Below are 19,490 nucleotides of genomic sequence, written 5' to 3' on the forward strand. Positions count from 1 at the left end.
AGTTAGTAAATACGAAACATTCTGAAATCTGACATGATTCTTTTCAAATCTCGAGTCAGATTTCATATCTGACTTAGAAAAAACTATCACTACCTAAGACAAAATCGATCTCAAATAGGTAAAATGTATTCAAGGAAGCAATTCCTTTTATCTGAATAAACCCACACATTACGGAGAGAAGATTTGTCTATATAAGTATACCGACCCCATCTGACTTGAGTCCACGAAGCAACCAAGTGAGGCGGGGCCTATAGAGCTAGAGTACTAAAAATAGCTTAAGCTCTGTGTTGTAAATTGTGAGATCACGAAAGAAGCGTCAAAAAAGACCCATACGAATGTAAAATCTATAAAATATCGTGAATCATGAAGTTTACATTGGTTGAATGGTAATGCGTATGTTAGTGTTTCGAATAAAAGCAAGTGACAAAAACATAACAATTTGTCTATATAAGTGCAAAAAACAGTCATCCATTCGACTACATGATGTCATGAATCATTGTATTCCAAAAATTAACATATCTCTCTTTCTCTTGCTTATATCTCCTTGGGCATAAACCTCCTCTTCAAACTTTCAATCTCTCTAATACTCAACCCAAAAGCCTTCTCCAATAATTCTTCCTTAATCCCAGACCCAAAAATAGCTGTTGAAATTCTCTGTAATCCTGGATTTTGACTGTTAAAACTCCCAAATATCGTAGCGGGCGAATCACCAACATTCATTTGAAAGTGTATTAGTCCTTTAGGAAATACCATTACTTCTCCTTTCTCAATTACTTTGGCATAAATCCGGTTCGATGTATCAACAAAACCCGAATAAACCTTTCCTTCAAGTACAAGAGCAATCTCAGTTGCTCTAGGGTGGAAATGTGGAGCATTAATCCCACCCACATCAAGATCTGCCCGGACAAATGACATTCCTAGTGTATTAAGACCCGGAAATGTTGTCGGGTTAACGGGTGTTGATGCAAACCCAGTTTTCTTGAAATTACCCGAGGACTTTATGCCCGAAAATACAAAGTCATTGACTGTTGTTTGTGAAGAATTCTTGCATAGTTGATTAGTGAAGTGGGTGGAATGGATTAATTCGGGTGTGGAAACGGGTATGCAGAAGTCTTGAATCGGGTCTGGATCAGAAGCCAGGATTAATAAGTGGATATCTAGGAAGAAAATTAGTGACAAGATGATAGGTTTCATTTTGGGAGAGGCACCCTTTTGGAGTCGCGGAGTTTCTCTATTTATAGGGTGTCGATAAATTCGCAATTACTAAAATATCCTTTGTTTCTCTTGAATTATGTACATACTAAATAGCAATTGTCATAGTTGAGTAATTCTCATGAAATGGCGAGAAACAATACTCATAACAATCGAACAAACGAGATGCACTTGCTACTTGCATGTTCCAGTGCTAAGAGACTACTCGGTGAAGTGGTTGGAAGTGCGACTTCTCATTCATCGGGAGTTTGAGAATGAGATCTTCGAGAGAGCTGCTACTAACACAAGTAATAAAACTAAATTTTAGAGGGGTAAAATAGTAATGTAACATAGTTCCTTGGGTGTGAAAGACAAATCTTTTATTAGGTTCCTTGAGGAAATACCAAAATGATAAAAGTAGGAAACTTGGGTGATGGTGGTGTCATGTTGAGTAGTAGTTTGTCTGCCAGACTTCGGTTTTAAGTTTTGTCTTCAATTATTGCTTCGTTTATACAACTGTTCATTAAGAGAGGCAAGAAAGTCCATCTGATATACACCTAAATCAAACTATCCAATCTCATTAAAAAAAAAAAACAAACTATCCACATCAGCTTGGGATGTGTTTGTTTTGTTCTGTTCAGCAAAAGATTCCTCTATTCTTATAGTTCAAACCTTTGCATCATTAATGTTTGTCTTTTAATGTGAGATTTATACATTGATACTAGATGTCTAGATATGAGTAGGGGTGGGAAAACGGTCGGAAAACTCGAGATCCGGCCCAATCCGCTCTGCCCGGACCGTTTACACTAAAAAACCGACGGCTACCCGAGCCGGGCATACCCGGCCCGATGGCTCGGGCTATAGGGGCGGGACTCGGACAAACCCTCATATCTGAGTCCCGGCCCAAAACACCCGCTCGATATCCATTCATGAGGATCCACCCGTTAGCTGCCCGCTATCCGAAGGTTACTACCCGAGCACCCCTTTCATCCACATATCTCCAACACAAGTTTATATGATCCAAAGGTGTGGGACTAGAGAGCTTAAGCTACTTAAAATTTTGGCTTTTGTCAAGCTTTGTTTTGTGAAGCAAAGGAAGAGGTAGATATAACATCCCCTCTTGCTTCTTTACCTTCGTCCCAACAATGTGGGACTAATAGATGAAGCTTACTTAAAGTTTTTGGCCTTAACAAAGCATGTCTTCAAAAGCAAAGGAAAAGGTAATACATAACCTCTACCCTTGCTTCTTTTATCTCTAACTCAAAGGTGTGGGACTAAAAATTGAAGCTTGCTTAAAGTTTGTTGTGTAATGAGTTGGGGTCCCTCTTTTCAATAAAAGGACTCATCGTTCGAATAGGATTTCCCTTATTCTTTTTTTGGGGTGAAATAGAAGTTTCTATTTCAAGCCAAAAAAAGGAATCCTAATTCTATTGGAATACCTCCTTGTTTATTATTATAAATAGGGAATGAATGGGAAAATATTATTCATACTTTCAGTCAGAGAGTCTCATACTTTCAGGTTAGAGAGTATCATACTTTCAAGTCAGAAAGTATCCTCCCAAGTTACCAGAGAATCCTTCCAGATCAGATCCTCTTAGATTAGAGAGAGATAGAGATCAGAGAGATGAGAACAGAAAGAGGTCAAAGAAAGAGAGATTTCTGAAGTGGTTCTTTCAAGAGAGATTGAAAGAGAAGAACATTGGTTCGAAGAAAAGAAGATTATTAATCTTGTGAAACAATTTAGTTTGTGTTAAACTTCTTCAGGCTTTGTGGTAATCTAGGATTTGTTCAAATCCTAAGGAGTAAGAAACATTTATAGTCCCTTTATTGTTTGGTTTATCCACCATAGGTTTGGTGAAGAATTGGTTAATCCTCTATTTGTTTAGGGAAGAGTTGTTATCCAAGAGTGTTTCCACACTTCTTGAAGAATTGGTTAATCCTCTAATTGTTTAGGGAAGAATTGTTATCTAAGAGTGTTTCCACACATCTTGAAGAGTTGGTTAATCCTCTATTTGTTTATGGAAGAATTGTTATCCAAGAGTGTTTCTACACATCTTGAAGAATTGGTTTATCCACCATAGGTTTGGTGAAGAATTGTGTAACCCATTATTTAAGGTCGCGGCTTTGGGCATAAAGAATAATCTCCGGGGAATAAATTCTCTAGGGAATCCATTTTTTTGTACATTTTCCGGGGCATATTTTATTTTGGTCCAAAAACAAACTTGATCAAATATTACCCCCTAATCTTAATCTTCTCTATCCCTTTTACCAACACAAACTTCCCACCATCACCCATTCCCGCCACCACCCTTCCGACCACCATTACAACTTCCTTTCTCTCTCTCTCTCTCCCTAATAACCATGGAAGAGGTTTTCTGGAAACGTTTTTGTTGAGATCGTTGTCTGCTCTTAAGGCGTCCTTCTTTCTATCGTTGCCCCTCTCCTTTCATCTCACAAATCCTTTCACCTCTCAAGTTCTTTTATGATTTGTTATTGAAGTCAATGAGATAAATCTTCTTTCCTTCTTCAAGAACCTATCGTTCTTCCAGGGCTTTTTTGTGTAAAAGAGCAATTTTGGTCGTTGTCTTTAATAAGCAATATCGTGCAAGATCTAGCAGATTGCTTTTAATCTCAGAACTTTTACCCTCCAACTTTGTGACTATGTACTATCTACACAAAATGTAGGGCAAGATCTAGCTGATGTTTCTCAACACAAAGAAGATTCTCTTCCAATTGAGGAGTCAAAACATCCTGCAAATCCCACAAGTCTTTGGTATTAGATAATAGCAAACCCATTTTTTGTACATTATCAATTTGACATTTGTAAGATTATTATAGAAGTTGAAACAACTTCATTTAGGTTTCAATTTGGAAAGGTGAATATCAGAAATTTTTAAAAACAGTGGCCCCAGTGACAAGCGAAGAGATGGATTTCATTCAACTCTACCTCTAAGCTTTTCTTTAGTCTCAAAACACAGTGGGGAAGTTTGCAAAAGTCAGTTCAGCACCTTGAGCCTTGCTTTGCCTCGAGGGAAGAGGAAAGGTGGATCTGAGTCAAGTTTAAACCCTGAGTCTTGCTCTGGTTAGAAAGACGAATTACAAAGGTCTGTTGGAGTCGGCTCGATAATGCGCCCAAAAAGGTGCACACCCGAGTGGAGGTATCAAGTAGTACCCGACAAAACCGGGGTCGATCCACGGAGGCAGGAAGGTCGTTCGGATACCAAGAGGTCTAGTCCACCGGTCTAGGTGTCACTAGCTAGCTTAGACTATAATGAAAAAAAAAAGATAAAAAAGGGGGTTTTATAATCAAATATGAACCGAAAAGAAACAAAAAACAAAGATAACTAAACTTCAACCTATTTACTAGTTACGAGGCTAGGGTTTACTTCGAAATGTGAGAGAGGTCAAGGGTTTCGGGAATCCATCTTGAAACACGTAGGCATATGCTCACTTGGGTTTTATTCTAGATTTTTTGCCTACTCGACTCAAAGTTCGACGCTTTAAGTACTAGATATATTTAATGGTCATAACTAGTCAAAGGGTCATCATATGCTAGTGATGTAGAGTATTAACTCGAAAAGATCGATTAATAAGTAACTATGACATATGCTTGACATAAGACATGAAACAAACTTAAACGATAAACCAAAACATGAGTGTTGCATCGAAATTAAGAACCAAACCAACCAGACATATGCTTTTATGTAATCAAGAATTCATTACAAAGCCCTAGACAAGAGACTTAGCTACTCATGGATTCATGCTTACATAAACATTCAATTGGAAGTGATATCAAGTCTAAAATCATGGTCATGGCATAGTAATTGATTTAATTCACTTGTATCAACTAGTAAGAATAAGAAAACACGTAGCAATTAAGAACTAGAGAGATTATTAGACAATATTCAACAACTTATAAGAGGATTCAATCATAGATATATCAAAAATGTGCATGAAAACATGAATTCCTCTTATTTGATACGTTATCTCGCTAGAAATTAACAATTATTTTAGCTAAAATGACCCTAGTATTAATCAACATAACTTAAATAACCGTAGAATGCTTAAAGAAGGATGGAAAAGCAAGAAAAACATAAATGACTCGGGCAAAAGTGAGAAAAATCAATTTGGCCCGGCCAAAACACTTCTGCCACGGGCCAGCACGTCGCTTCCCATGTTGAGGTGCGCTCTTTCCCGAGTTGAGCGTGTTCCCGACCCGTGCTCCCAATGCCCACAAGGTGTTTGAGGAATTGCGTCAGTGAGTTCCCAGCCTCAAGCGTGCTCCATCCCAGCCTCAAGCGTGCTCCATCCCAGCCTCAAGCGTGCTCCTAGCCACACTTCCCACGCACACAGTGTTTAATGAAATGCTCGAGGGAACTCCGTGATATATGTGCTCCGTCCCGTGCCAAGCTCGGCCTCCACTAGGTTTGGCCTATGCCTGGCCGTGCTCAAGAAGCTTCTTGCTAAACTTCCAATGCACCAAACTTTTTCGACGAAATGCCCGAGCGACCCCAAGCTGCTGCTCCTTCTTCCAAACTCGTTAACCCTTGCTTTCCCTTATTTGGTCGGACCAATGGAGTTCTTGGTCGGGCTAAAGGCTCCTAGGTTCGGCCAAGTCCTTCCATCTCTTTCCCTTTTTTCCTTTAAGTTCAAAACTCTAGTTTCTCATCTCTCTCTCTTTTTCAAGCTAGAAGATGAAGTCTAGAGACCAAGTTAGGGTATTTTATTTCTATTTTTACCTAAAGACCATTTTGCCTTTCCTTAGTAGTTAGCTACTCATTTTGATTTCTTTAAGCTATTTTGACCTTTTCTTTAACTCCATTTAGCTCTAGCTTGACCCATTGACTCTCTAACTTGACCACAAGGTTGCAAAATGACTATTTTGCCCTTATCTCTTAACTTGCTCATTTCTTATCATTTTCATCTCTAGTCTTCACTAAATTGATCATCGTGCTCTCAAGACTTCATAGACTTTCTTAAACTATATTTTAACCCTCTTAGGTGCAAAATGGCCAAAATGCCCTTAGTGAGCCTTTCATCCATCTTTACCTGTTTTTCTCGTTCAACTCCATAGGATGTACCCAATCAAGAAAATTCGATCAACTTATTAAAATAACACCCCAAAATAGACTAATTCGTCCAAGTTAAAGGACTCAGATGTGACATTTTCATGTCACATCACTCGACACCTCGAGTTCAGCTCTGCCTGAAGAGAACAGTAATGACATGGAATACCAGAGTGTCAAAGATCCACTTGTCACACACGAATCGTTACGTCAGAGGATTTGTGAGTTTTAGAAGATATCGACTCAAACTATTATTATCTACTAACGACCACAACACGTGGCTCTCATCAAGCTGGTGTCCTCACACCGCATCATCTCAGACGATTCTTTCGCTCTCACTGAATCACTTCATAAATCTACAACACTTAACTAACTTAAGCGTCAGAATATCCTTTTCGCAGGTCCCCGCATTTCAAATCATGATTTATTCAGGAAGGGCATTCAAATAGAGTTACAAGATCAATTTTCTAGGAGACACATGGAAAACCACTTTCCGTCATCATCAATTAATGTCTTTAGGATACTTTCATGGAAATTATGAACATACTTCATCATTGTGGTATATTCAAGTCATTTGATAATATATAACGTATAATGTGAAGGAGATGTCTTTCAAACAAAGTGGCAATGCGAGCAATTTGTCGGATAGGACAAATGGTGAAGAAGATCATCACGTCCGGACGATTTAGGGAGCGTAGTGTTTAGCTAGAAACCAGCTACGATCGTTGAATCAATCGAAGAGTGTCGATTTGATAGGAAGATATGACTAGAGGGATGAGACACAAAGGTATAGATTAAATCCATAAATATGTCCAAAAGACCATAGGGAAAGATAGCAAAAGCCCGAGACAAAAGGGTAATGGGTCGGGGTTAAGACCCAACCAAGGAAGGGTTGGCCAAGGCATGGTCGACCATGCTATAAGGGTCGGTCAGGTCCAACCCAGACAGATCTACAGTCAAGCAATTAGGGGTTCCCAAATGATTAACTCATCAGGGAATCCCAATCTGAATAGGATTCAGTTATTTGTTTATGTGGCCTTTAAGGAATCCTTGTCCGAATGGGATTCTGACTCCTAGCAATCTATTTAAGGGTCTCTTTAGAACATAAAAAAGTTGTTTAAAATTGTTAAAGAGATCTATTTCTCTACAAACAACATGTAGAGAGAGAGATAATAGTTTCCAGCTATCTGTTTAGTCTAAAGAAGAAGGTATTCTTCGTCTAACTGCCGAAGATAGTTCTAGTTGGAAAGGCGGGAGATCAAGTTGATTGCTCGGGTGTCTCGAGTAGAGGAGCTAAAATTGGAGTTCTCGATCTTTGAGCCAAAGCATTCAATTCAGTCTGTGTGAATTAATGATTCAGGTAATCTCTAAACCGCTTATTTCATCTTTAGCTTATGCATGAAATCTTGTGAATACTAGTGTTAGACATTAGATGTCTGGGATTTCACTTAGAACTCTAGGAGACGCCATAATCCAACAGAAATGTTTGTTGCACTCATGTAACATGTGCCTTAAGAAAGAAAATCAATGTCATAAGTTATTAGATTACTGAACTATTAGATCGCTCAACCGATGACTTTTGGTAAACTTTTGTTTTGATGTCTTCATGTAAGGGCACCCCCATTTATCCTAAGAGAAAGATGTTAAGAAGCCAAAATAAAAATTACTAAGTAGTTATTTTTTGAGGTCAAACATTATCTTACCAAGCCAATTTCTTTTTATGAAGACCCAAACAAACTTAGACAAGGTAACGTTATTAAGAAAAGGTTTCTTTTGTCCGAAAAAGTTGATATAATCGGTCCACTAAAATACATATTAACATGTTTTAACTACAAAAATGACCTTTTTACGTTAAAAATGTTATATTTTTATCAAGGCTCAAAAGAATCAAGTTACATGTGGAATCAATTTTCATTTACCCAATTGAGTTGTACTTCGATTTTATCGAATTCATCGGAGATTCCAATTATATAAGCGATTAGGGTTTCATCTTTTGCGCATTTCACTTCTCGCCTCTCTCAGGTTCACCTCTTTCACTAATACAAAAGAATCATGAAACCAATTGGTATCTTTCTAACAGAAGAACGATCGCCATCTATTGAAGATTCTTTCTCAGTCTCTCTTAGGTATGCTCTTATCTGTATCTGCAAATTTAGAATGCTTCGATTTCTTCTTAGATTTAATTGGTTTTGGTAATCTTGTTCGATCCTATCTCATGATCGTTGTCCTTGCAATTTCATTATGTTTTTTTTCAAACAAATCGATTTTCTTGATTTTCACTTAATTTTTATACTTAATTGAGTTGATCTAATCATCTATAAGGAGATACTCCTCTCCGATTCGTCCAATTTCCCCAGAAATGATGCGAGATAGATATAATCATGGAAATATCTATTGTAAGTGGTAAGAAAACATCGCATGCCTTATAAAACTAGACATGCATGGGCAGCTTACTAAATTTTAGACGTGCAAAAATAATTTTAGAAGTCGTGGTCATGTGATGTTTTATCAGTAACATAATTATTTGTTCTCGTCTATCTGTAACTTCTAAATTAGCAACCTCTGGTAAGTCGATGTATGGATCTAAGTATGGGACTGAAAAATCAGATAGAATTAGGTACTTTTAGGGTATAACTAGGGCAAGAACAGGGTGAATAGCACCTAGACCCCTGAGTGTTGCCAAAAGAATTGGTGAAATCAGATATTGTGGTCGCATGGTCAAATCAGGTCAACCTGATAGGTTATGTCAAATCGAGTCAACTTGGCAAGACATTGGAAATCTTCTAAAATCAAGTCAACCTGGTTGGTTGGTCATGTTATCAATAAATATGGTCTGTCCAAATTTCTTTTAACCCCAAACGTGATTTGAGAATTGTGACATTGTAACAAATATGTGAAAGACACAACCTAATTTCTTTTTTTCTTTTCTACTTTAAATCTTTATAAAAAAATCTTTCGATAATGACGACCCATTATAATATTATTTTTGATGATATATTTTGTTAAATGGGTTATTTATGATAGAATGTCATGCTCTTGCACAACAATTTTAGTTGATGTATAGAAAGGAAAAAGTTTTGACTTACTCTAGGCCGAATTGGCCAAGCGGACCTAGTATAAAGAGAAAGAAAATATTTGGCACGACGTGATTGACAACACTAACCTCAGAATGGGGTTTGCCAGGGTTTTTTTTCGCGTATGATTTTTGTTGTTAGTTGACCTCACAAGTATCTTGTCAGTTGAAGTTGTGTGATTGTCAAAAACAAAAATAATATTCAGTCGTTTACCTCGAATTTTGACTCATTTTCCCAGACAGACTATCATTCTTGTATCAAAAACGATAATCTGCCTAATATCTATATCATTGTCTTCGTTAAGGTTACGTCTTAGATATACTGAAATGTTATTTCTTTTTCATTTTTGCAGAGCTTGAGTTATAGGGGTGATCAGCATCTCCATTTTCTTTTTCTCTCCAAATCAGTCCTTGAAAGCAATGGATGAACAACCAAATGGATCAGAAAACAACAACCCTGGTGAAATTAAAGTATCGTCCGAGCAACAACTAACTCATTCATTATCTTTAGAAAGAAAACTATCTTCCCTTTTCTCCTTTAACTTGGATGAGAATCAGTTTACTCAATTTGATGACAATGAAAGGAGCTTGGGTTCCATGAATATGGACGAAATCCTTGCCAGCATTTCGAGTTATGAAGAAAACAAGAATGTCGATTCAAACAATAACAATGAGACAAACTTACCCTCATTGATGAATCAACATGACCCAACAACTGGAACTAGTATCGAAACGGGTCAAAGCTTACCCCGTCAAAAGTCGGTTACTCTTCCTACTTCCCGTCTCCCTAAAACTCTTGACGAGATTTGGTCCGAAATTCATAAAGAAGAAGGACAACAAGAACCACAACGAGTTACAGCTGCCAATGGTGGAAATCGTGAAACTAGTAGTCATAATGAGCCTAATTTAGGTGAAATGACACTAGAGGATTTCTTGATAAAAGTAGGGGCAGTTGGGGCACCAACTGGGACTGCTTCACAACATCTACAACAATCTGAGCATCCACCACAACCACCACCTGTGGCGGCCGTGCTGACACCTGGGACACCGAATTATGCTACTTCACAACATATGCAACAATCTAAGCACCTATCACAACCACCACCTATGGCGGCTGCGCTGAAATCTGGGACACCGAATTATGCTACTTCACAACATATGCAACAATCTAAGCACCTATCACGACCACCACCTATGGCGGCTGCGCTGAAATCTGGGACACCGAATTATGCTACTTCACAACATATGCAACAATCTGAACATGTATCACAACCACCACCTGTGGCGGCTGCAGTAACGCCTGGGACACCGAATTATGCTACTTCACAACATATGCAACAATCTGAACATCTATCACAACCACCACCTGTGGGAGCTGCGTTGACGCCTGGGACACCAAATTATGGAATACCTCCCGTCATACGTCCTGAATTTCATCATCTTAAGAGTATTGGAAGCAGTATACAAGATGGTATGCATTTATTTAGAGCTTACAACCGTGCATGCGGGGTTGCTGGTGAGCCATCAAATATTAACGGAAATGGGAACATAAATGAAGGTTCGGCATATGGTGTTGGGGTGACCTTCGGAGGAACAATAGGTAACTCTAGCCGTGGTTGTACAGGGTATGCAGCCGGAGTGATCCTTCCTGTGCCATCACATTTGAATGCAGAGCTAGCAGACGAGTCTCCTCAGCAAGTGAGACGAAGGAAGAGGATAATAAACCAAGAACCGGCTGAGGTAAGTGCAGAAAGAAGGCAGAGGAGGATGATAAAGAACAGGCAATCGGCAGCAAAGTCTCGAGCCAGGAAGCAGGTAAAAACTCATATACTTTAAAGAATTTTAAAGAGAGAATGAAAAAAGAAAAGCAAAAGGTTTCCATTGCCGGGATTTGAACCCGGGTCGCCTGGGTGAAAGCCAGGTATCCTAACCGGGCTGGACTACAATGGATTATGAGAATGATTTCAGTAAACGATTTATGGAGGTGAAAAATGTCTTCCAAATTTCACCATTAGATGTCTTAACAGTTGAATCAATACCAGATGTGTGGACCATCAAACATGTGCATCTTTACATACAATCGTGGAAAACTCCGATCGTCGATTCATTAAACGTTTGGAGTCCCGAATAGTTTACTAATTCCCAAAACCCGAAGTTTTAGATTACAGATATTTGACGGTTGTGAGCCATGTCATTCGACGTACAAAGTGTCGGAATATGTTATGTTATATTATATTTAAGTATATGTATAGCGAACAGAAAACAGTCTATTACAAAATAGTACTTCACATATTTCACTGATAAAATATGCACAACCCTAAAACAGGCACAGACTGTGGAGCTTGATGGTGAAGTGAATCTGCTCAAAGCGAAAAATGTCCATTTGAAGCAAGATATGGTGAGTGGTCTTAACAATAACAATATCTGACTAACCTTCTTTATATGAATCTTTCATATTAGTCTTTTTTATGTGTCCTCTTACTAATAATTAAATCTTGATTATTTCGAGCAGGCCGAAGGGATGAGAAAAAGGCTGAAAGAGGTACTACTTGGAACTATACCATCTTTACATTTTACGTAATTTTTTCTATATGCTAAGTTAATTCTCCATAGGTTCGCTTATAGCTTATTCTTGTGTATGTGTGTACTCGGTATACGCTTATTCTTGTAGTGAGAGTAAGCGTAAAATTTTGCGGTCATTACCCAACAGACAAAGTACATTATATAGTCGATTTATTCTAGGGATTTGGGGTTTGCCTCGTGACCTTGGCACTGTACATTCCAAAAATGGGTACTATCGGATCAAGTAAATACTAGACGTCTGATAACATTCTAGTCTTCCTACCCCTTTCAATGCCTACCTCTAATTCTATGGATAACTCATTACTCTATTGTTATGAATCTTGTTAGAGAACTTTTGTCTATTTTTGCAGCTAGTAGAGGAAATGAAAAAGAAGCCACAAACTCGAGCGGAGAAAACTGCGGAGAAGTTGAGGTCACTTCGGAGGGTTTCGAGCTGCTTGTTCTGAATGTGCGAACTCGCACTATGGCATGAGACAGGATTGCTGATGAACTAAAATCGTTTTCGGAGAACTCTCTTTTTATTACAGTAATCAGAATCTTTGACCTTTTAGATGATTATTTTGGTATTGGTAGGTATTATGGTTGGGTTTTTCTTTATGTTGGTTTGCTTTGACAGTTTGACTGCCTTTCTCCTTTAGTGTTTATCCTCTTACTCTATAGATGTTAGACAAGCTCTATGGTTTTTATAAGTATTTTAAGGATTGTTATAATATGGGTTGGCTGTAAATGTTAGACAATGGTTTATTGGTTCTTGCATAATGACTGCCATCCCCCGCCCGCTAGTCCTGCTAGCACGGCGAGAAGTTAGAGGGTTTTTGTTTGAATGAGTGATCTCCTCAAACAAAAACCGCTTTGATAGTAGTGATATTTTGGTTTTAGGATAGCCGGAAAATGACTGGGTAGGTTATGCCAAGAATGACTAGTTGTTTGAGGCATGGCTTGACCCTTTAAGAGTCGACCCTGCTAAGCCGCTTGTTGTGGTGACCAGCCACAGCACCTTGGCATGGGATCTCGACAAGGAGCAAAATGAACCATGTAGGAACAACCGCTTGTACCCCTTTCCTTCTTGCAATCTAAAGCATTTACACCACAAGATTATGATTGAAAATTTAGATGATGAAGATTGAATCCAAGACAGAGATATAGGGTTGGAAAGATAGATGGATTCTGAAACTAAATGCAATAACTTAAGAAGAAATAGTTATTCTGATTATTTTGGTCTACATTTAGATAAACTTTTTTACAGTCTCATAGAGCAAATGGGGAAGATCTGCCTTAAAACAATAGGCAGCCTCCATGAATTGCACATTTGGAGTATTTAGTAACTGTCTTCATCGGTTTCTGGCCTTCGAAGGTAGTACCGCAGACAGTTTATCAGAACCTGCAAAGATATAGAACAGTAATTCAGTGTTTTAATTAGGTATAAATTGACCAGCAAATAATGAATTTAGGACGACTGGCTTTTAGGGACAGTATATTCAACCCTAATAAGTCTTGTCTATCCAAAGTAACAAGACAGTACTTCTATCAGCAGGCAAAATCTGAGGCTCTGATGAACCTATGTGGCTTCTTTTGGTTCAGAGTCTCAAGACTCCAACTCAACCCGAACTAGAAAAAGATCGTCGGAAAGAAAATAAAACTTAAGAAATCAAGGTAAGTGACACACCCCACAATTGACACAAACGGATTGCTATCAGTGTCGGAGTAATAATGACAAGTTCCCATTTTTAAGCAAGGGAGCATTGTAGGACTTTGGATAAGGTCCAAGACAAAGTCAAGAACAGAACTTGTTCAGACTCTCAATACATAACACCCTTCTTGATCTTAAGACACAAGGTGGACTCGGAAAGATATAGAAGAGAAATGAAATTTTTGTGGAGGACTTGGGACACCTGTCACAACATTTAAGATAACTAAGGTAATTTCTGTTTCTTCTTTTGCCAATGTTTTGAGTTTTGAAATCTGACTCCTCTTAGCTTAATTCATCCAAATGTGACTCCACGGAGTTTAATTCATCTAGATTTCGACCTGAGTTTGATTAACCCAAATCTTACTCGTCCGAGGTAAGAACAAATACTACCTAAGATTGCAGGAGAGATCATTAACTTTCTCAAATTGTTGCTGAGGTGAGAGCTTACCTGCGACATGGAACTGTTCAATGCAGCTTCTCTGTAGCTAACATGAAATCTATCCTTTGCAATGAGCCCCTATTCAAGAAAGATTAAGAATTTACAAAATTTTCTTGTAATGGATGTAAGTAACATTACACGGGTTTTCAGAAGAAAAATATGTATGATAGAAAATATAGGAGCGCTGCAAACATACTTCTGTATCAATCTCTGCTGATTCGACGTTGATATTGATGTCAGCCATGATCTTGATTATTTCCATTATCAGTCCAGGCCGATCAGCTGTCTCTATATGAAGCAAGCTGTAAATGACGACAAGATGAAGAGGACTTTGTTAGCTTATGAACCTTGGTGGATGTGATTATGTACCACAATTAGAATCATTCTTTAGGCAAAGACCGAAATAACATAGTTTAATGTGTCCTTCTGAATAACGATTCTATATAATACATAGTTCATTCTGAACTGAAATGGGAGCGGTTATCAAGCTTAGATAGTGTTTGTTTATTTTAGTTATTTACATTCTAAAACCTGATTCTGTCATTCTGAGATTCTGATTTAATTATTTTATACAATTTATTTGTTAAAATTGAGCTTTTGCATTTATCTATTAATAGAATTAAATATTAAGGCAAGTCTCCGTTTCCAGTCTACAAGTTTTCAGCAACAGAATATGCCTGGATTTGAAAAAAAAAACTTGATTTAAGATCTGATTATATTAAAGAGATCATGATATGCACGAACTCGACTATACTATGCAAAATGCTCATAAATATTAATCATTTTTAGATTCATACTTATAAAGAATCAGTGCCTTTATTTTGTTTTGAACTAATTGATATCCTAACTCAAAACGTAACAGATAACACTGAAGCTATGGCTAAGTTATAGTTTTCCTTCACTGTTTAACAACAGCGCTTGGGACATTGAACTTGAGATTTAGAACTTTTTTTCCTATTGATATTGTTTAGAGTATTCCATCGGATCTTTAAAGAGATCAATCGGGCTGGCCGATGGGCGAGGAGTTATCAACCTCAAATCTCCTCATTTGTTCAGAAACTGGCTTCAACTAGAAATTAACATTACCCAAGTTTGTTATTATTGTAGAACTGAACTTTCATGTTAAGATATTAACGGTACAAAATTGCCACAATTATCATGTAAAATTGCTGACCTTCTCTTCGGTCCATCATCCTCGACATGTATATGTGTTGCAATATCAACATCAAGCTGTCAATATCAAAACCAACACATTGAGCAATTTATATTAAGCTATCCGTGATACGTACTTTACTAAAGCAGCAACTACTACCAAAAAATTGATTAATTCATGTCAAATATCAAACAAGATTACGACATCTTGTCATGTTGTTCAAAAGCCCCAAAGTGTGAATAGGGCAACTTACAAATCATCCAATCAGCAACTTATTGTACACGACATACATGAAATCTGTTGAAAAACAAGATATAGTAGAAGAAATGTTGAAACGGAGAATAAAACAATAACCTTCTTCTCAGGAGCTTTGATTCCAAAAGCCTCACCCATCGCAAGCTGCTCACTGGACTCCTAGAGTGAGGAAAAAGGTAGCGAATTAACTCGATGAGATATATGGACAGGTAATATGGACACGTCAACATCAACAAAGAGTGCATGTCAGTTTAGAAATAGATACCGGATGATACTTCAGAAGGTTGTTGATGATGGTAAGCCTAATTCTCTCTAACATAGATGGATCCTCAACTTTCCGTCCCCTAACATGTTAAAGAAAAAAAAATCAAACTCTACAGTGTAAATGAAACAGAAACAGAGATAGAAACAGCTACAATATGAAAAGGTATGTAGAAGAGCTTCTTAAATATGATCCTCTGAAAAAAGATAAGACCCTATGCAGCACAAAACACAAATAAGGTGCATATTTTAAAAACGTAAGAAATATGTTTAAGCAGCGAATTTCACCCATAACCGAGCTGATAGACTGCCAAGTCGAACCATGAAATATTTATGGAATCTTAATGGTAAATCAACTATTCATATACCGGAAGAATCCTGATCAAACTACAAGATGAATGTGGTTAAATGGCAATACTGCTACGAAAAGTTGGCTAGTCAAGGAGTAGCAGAAGCCTAAAATAAATATGATCAAGCATTGGCTCTCTTCGTTCTTCAACTGTTCTATGAGGAAGTGAGTTCCTCAGCTATCTCTAACTACACCTTGTCTAAATATATGTCAACGAATCTGCTGGTCAACAGATCTATATATATTGTGGCTATAAATAAAAGACAGAGTGAATATGTATCCAAGCTAAACTCTACAAAAGTTTAATAAGCTGTATGAAATAGCTCTTGTTTTGTAAAATTTAACAAGAAAGAAAAGGACAGAGTCTCACGTTCGTGTAATGAAAAATTTTGTTTGTATTTCTGATTCTTTAGTTGTAACAGTTCCCTTAACCACATCCAGACCTAAATCTTTGAGAGCTTTCATCTGCAACATAACATAACCAAAGGCATAAAACCCATGTTTCTTTATAGAGAGAAGTACCCAAATAATCACTACAGAGATCAGCTGCATTGAAGCCTTAAAATGTGCCCGTCCAAATCCATCAATATACAGCATATTGTATAGACATATCTAACACCTTTTGCCGTGTTGCCCTTTATAGCATATAAGAGGAACAAAATTGCAAACGCACAGAGAGGACAATACATCGACCACAACCATAACAACAAAATATCTCAAAATTCAGAAGTTCACACAGTTGTGCGTATTATAACATTAAAGAGTCACGATTGATTAAAAAGGTAATTAAAACATAACACCTGAGAAATGAAAACCTGGAAGAAATGAAATAATAAACGCAAGTAGCGTATTATTTGACAAAGTCCTTCCTATATCCTCCTATCCAATTTTTTGCAAATATTGAGTTCGTTCAAACTACCGAATAAAGCAGTCACCTGAATATCACTCACTAAAGCCATGTTTACACTTTGAATAGCCAAACACTTTTTCATACAAGTGGAGAGATAACTGAGCTACTAATGCCTTACCGTGTCAATAAGAGCTCCAAGGCGATCTCCAAAGCTAAGTTGTACAATTGTTGCATCAGAATCTGAATCTTGATCTATCAAAACTATGGGCATGGGAACCCCTTCCGGGTCCTGGCCAGACTTCTGTCAATAATAGCATGTCAGTTATGTCACCAAATAAAAATGATGATGTTTTATACATTGTGCATAATACTGCACTAAATTATGAAGCACACGCAAAATCGTTAAGAAATAAGCCCCCATATCTAAGATTTGACTAGTAGATTCAGGGTTAGATACTTCTATACATTGCTTAAACTGCTTACATTCCAGATTTCCAGTGCCTAAGCAACTTACCCAATTAAATGGCCTTTGATAAAAACATCAAAATTTTAAAAGGAAAAACATGGCACGAACTAATCAAAGTAAAAAATGGTTTGCATCATTTTATCCATATGGGAATCTGTGAGAACAGTCCTACGTGGACAAACGATACTTTTACAAGCAATAATGTAAATAGGTCCTCTCTGCCCATTGTCAATTGGTTTTGAGTTGGATTGCTACAAACGTAACATGGTATCAGAACAAGGCCTACACATAATGGACCCACGGTCGTACATGCTCCACGTCACCGAACAAAAAAGACTCAAAAGAACGCCAAACGTGTGAAGGGTATGAGAATAGTCCCATGTGGACAAAAGATGCTCTCACAAGCACAACAAAGAATCATTGCTATCTAGGTATTCCCCACTCATGATTATTAGTTTTGAGTTTGATTATTACAAACCTAACATAATCAACAACAATTATGATCAAGATCATGCGACAAAAGCTGAATCACTCACCGAAACATACGATTCCACTGAATCAATTGAAGCTCGTAAAATGCACCTAAAACATCAAATTTTATAACATAAGGAGAAAGTAAGCAAATTTTCACTTAATTTGGGTACAATTATAGAACCATAATACACTAAAAAACAGAAATTAACAACTTATTAAACTCTAATTACAAGAACATGCAAAATCAAAAGGATCTAAGTAATAGCTTTCTGATTTTGTGAATCTAAAAACTAGCAATTGCACCTTTTCAAAGCATTAAAAACATAAAGTCAAAGGAAATACATGAACCAAACAATTTCAATTATGAGAATAATATGGTAATTTAGAGAAATGGGTAGAAGAATTAAAGAAATGAACTTACTTTTTAGTGAAGGAGAAAATGATACCAGATTGATTAAATCCACTACGAGGAGATAGAGAGGAAGTAGTAGTAGTAGTAGAGAGAGAAGTACGAGAAATTAAACCATAATCAGAAACCCTAGATCGTGGAAGAGGAAAGGAAGATAAGAATGTGTTGCTGGCGATGGCCATTGATTTATCTACTAAGATCAATCTCTTCTTCTTCTTCTTCTTCTTCTTCTTCTGGTGTGATGATGAATGATGAATTTCTTACAAGTGATATTGTTGTATACTATTTGTAGTACGTTCGCGGGCCCACTAGATGCTCGGAGGGGTGGTGGATTGTGACATCCACCCCTACTATAATACCAATATTTGGACTAAGGTCCTATTTTTTTTTTTTACTTTTGATATACATTCTTACATGGAAGGAAACCGTCAACTCGAGTTAAGTTGGGCGTGTATGAAACACACGCACCAACCAGAACAATTTTTCACCTTTGATAGTTGTTGAATTTTTTCTCCACCATCTGAGAAAGTATTTAACCGCTGATTATGAATAAGTGTTTGCCATTCCATCCACCTGTCTTCAGCAACCTCCCTTTTTTTTCTTTTCCTCTCTCATTATTTTTCTTCCTTTCTCTCTTCTTCTCTCCCTCTAGAAAAGTTCACTCATTTCTGTCTCTCTAGATGTCAGTCACCCACTAATTTAGTTTGATGGGCGTATGGAGAAGAAGAAGATGATTTCTTCATCATTTATCAAACAGTTGGTGACACTAGTGGTTTTTCTGGATTAGTTAATGGAACTACTGTTACTCTCTCTATAAACATTGTTGCAGTTGAATTTGATACTTTGATGGATGTTGAAATGTAATGATATTAATGGAAATCACTTGGGGTTGGTTGTAAACAGCTTGATTTCGAACCCTCCCTATTTGCTGGAATTTTGATATGGGTGTTCTTCAAAAGGTCCAAATATACTAAAAAATTATCTGATTCATCAAATATAATCAAAATCCCACAAGAATTCAACTATAAAAATCTGAAATTGGCAACTAGAAGCTTCAATCCTATTAGAGTTATTGGTCATAAAGCATTTGGTATGTTTATAAAGGGGTTATGCAAGATACTATTAGAGGATAAATTCTCCCTCTCTCTCTCTCTCTCTATAATCTTCCCAAATCAGCTAAGGTAAGAGAATTTTATATCGCTTTATGTCTCTAACTTTCTTGCTTTGTTTT

General features: G+C 37.3%; 3 protein-coding genes and 1 non-coding gene across 4 annotated transcripts; 1 reads left to right on the top strand and 3 right to left on the bottom strand.

Annotated features, from left to right (window-relative positions):
* Window positions 1-330: 330 nt before the first annotated feature.
* On the bottom strand, window positions 331-1,217 carry LOC147558522 (RmlC-like cupins superfamily protein). Its single transcript, XM_086660213.1, has 2 exons — window positions 516-1,217; window positions 331-443 (listed from the first exon to the last, which is right to left on the bottom strand). Exon 1 carries the CDS (start codon window positions 1,192-1,194, stop codon window positions 535-537), a length of 660 nt encoding a protein of 219 aa, XP_086516339.1. The 5' UTR covers window positions 1,195-1,217; the 3' UTR covers window positions 331-443; window positions 516-534.
* A 6,938-nt stretch (window positions 1,218-8,155) lies between these two features.
* On the top strand, window positions 8,156-12,667 carry LOC147558523 (uncharacterized). Its single transcript, XM_086660214.1, has 5 exons — window positions 8,156-8,383; window positions 9,684-11,145; window positions 11,657-11,728; window positions 11,843-11,872; window positions 12,264-12,667. Exons 2-5 carry the CDS (start codon window positions 9,751-9,753, stop codon window positions 12,357-12,359), a joined length of 1,593 nt encoding a protein of 530 aa, XP_086516340.1. The 5' UTR covers window positions 8,156-8,383; window positions 9,684-9,750; the 3' UTR covers window positions 12,360-12,667.
* On the bottom strand, window positions 11,207-11,280 carry TRNAE-UUC (transfer RNA glutamic acid (anticodon UUC)). Its single transcript has one exon. It is a non-coding gene; the product is annotated as a tRNA-Glu (tRNA).
* A 409-nt stretch (window positions 12,668-13,076) lies between the features above and the next one.
* ACR12 (ACT domain-containing protein) lies at window positions 13,077-18,641 on the bottom strand. Its single transcript, XM_086660215.1, has 10 exons — window positions 18,272-18,641; window positions 17,913-17,958; window positions 17,089-17,211; window positions 16,431-16,525; window positions 15,716-15,794; window positions 15,550-15,609; window positions 15,217-15,272; window positions 14,239-14,344; window positions 14,052-14,120; window positions 13,077-13,294 (listed from the first exon to the last, which is right to left on the bottom strand). The coding sequence occupies exons 1-10, from the start codon at window positions 18,439-18,441 to the stop codon at window positions 13,232-13,234; spliced, it is 867 nt and encodes a 288-aa protein (XP_086516341.1). The 5' UTR covers window positions 18,442-18,641; the 3' UTR covers window positions 13,077-13,231.
* Between the last annotated feature and the right edge of the window lie 849 nt (window positions 18,642-19,490).

Source organism: Eschscholzia californica, unplaced genomic scaffold, assembly GCF_041429995.1.
Source record: "Eschscholzia californica isolate CP2 unplaced genomic scaffold, dmEscCali1.0.p SCAF_2, whole genome shotgun sequence".
NCBI lineage: Eukaryota > Viridiplantae > Streptophyta > Magnoliopsida > Ranunculales > Papaveraceae > Eschscholzia > Eschscholzia californica.

Coding starts and splice junctions, on each gene's coding strand:
- LOC147558522 (XM_086660213.1), bottom strand. CDS start 1,194: ATGAAACCTATCATCTTGTCACTAATTTTCTTCCTAGATATCCACTTA.
- LOC147558523 (XM_086660214.1), top strand. CDS start 9,751: ATGGATGAACAACCAAATGGATCAGAAAACAACAACCCTGGTGAAATT. Junction 11,729..11,842: donor TCCATTTGAAGCAAGATATG/GTGAGTGGTCTT, acceptor TATTTCGAGCAG/GCCGAAGGGATGAGAAAAAG. Junction 11,873..12,263: donor TGAGAAAAAGGCTGAAAGAG/GTACTACTTGGA, acceptor CTATTTTTGCAG/CTAGTAGAGGAAATGAAAAA.
- ACR12 (XM_086660215.1), bottom strand. CDS start 18,441: ATGGCCATCGCCAGCAACACATTCTTATCTTCCTTTCCTCTTCCACGA. Junction 17,959..18,271: donor ATTTTCTCCTTCACTAAAAA/GTAAGTTCATTT, acceptor TTGATGTTTTAG/GTGCATTTTACGAGCTTCAA. Junction 16,526..17,088: donor TTGGAGCTCTTATTGACACG/GTAAGGCATTAG, acceptor GTTATGTTGCAG/ATGAAAGCTCTCAAAGATTT.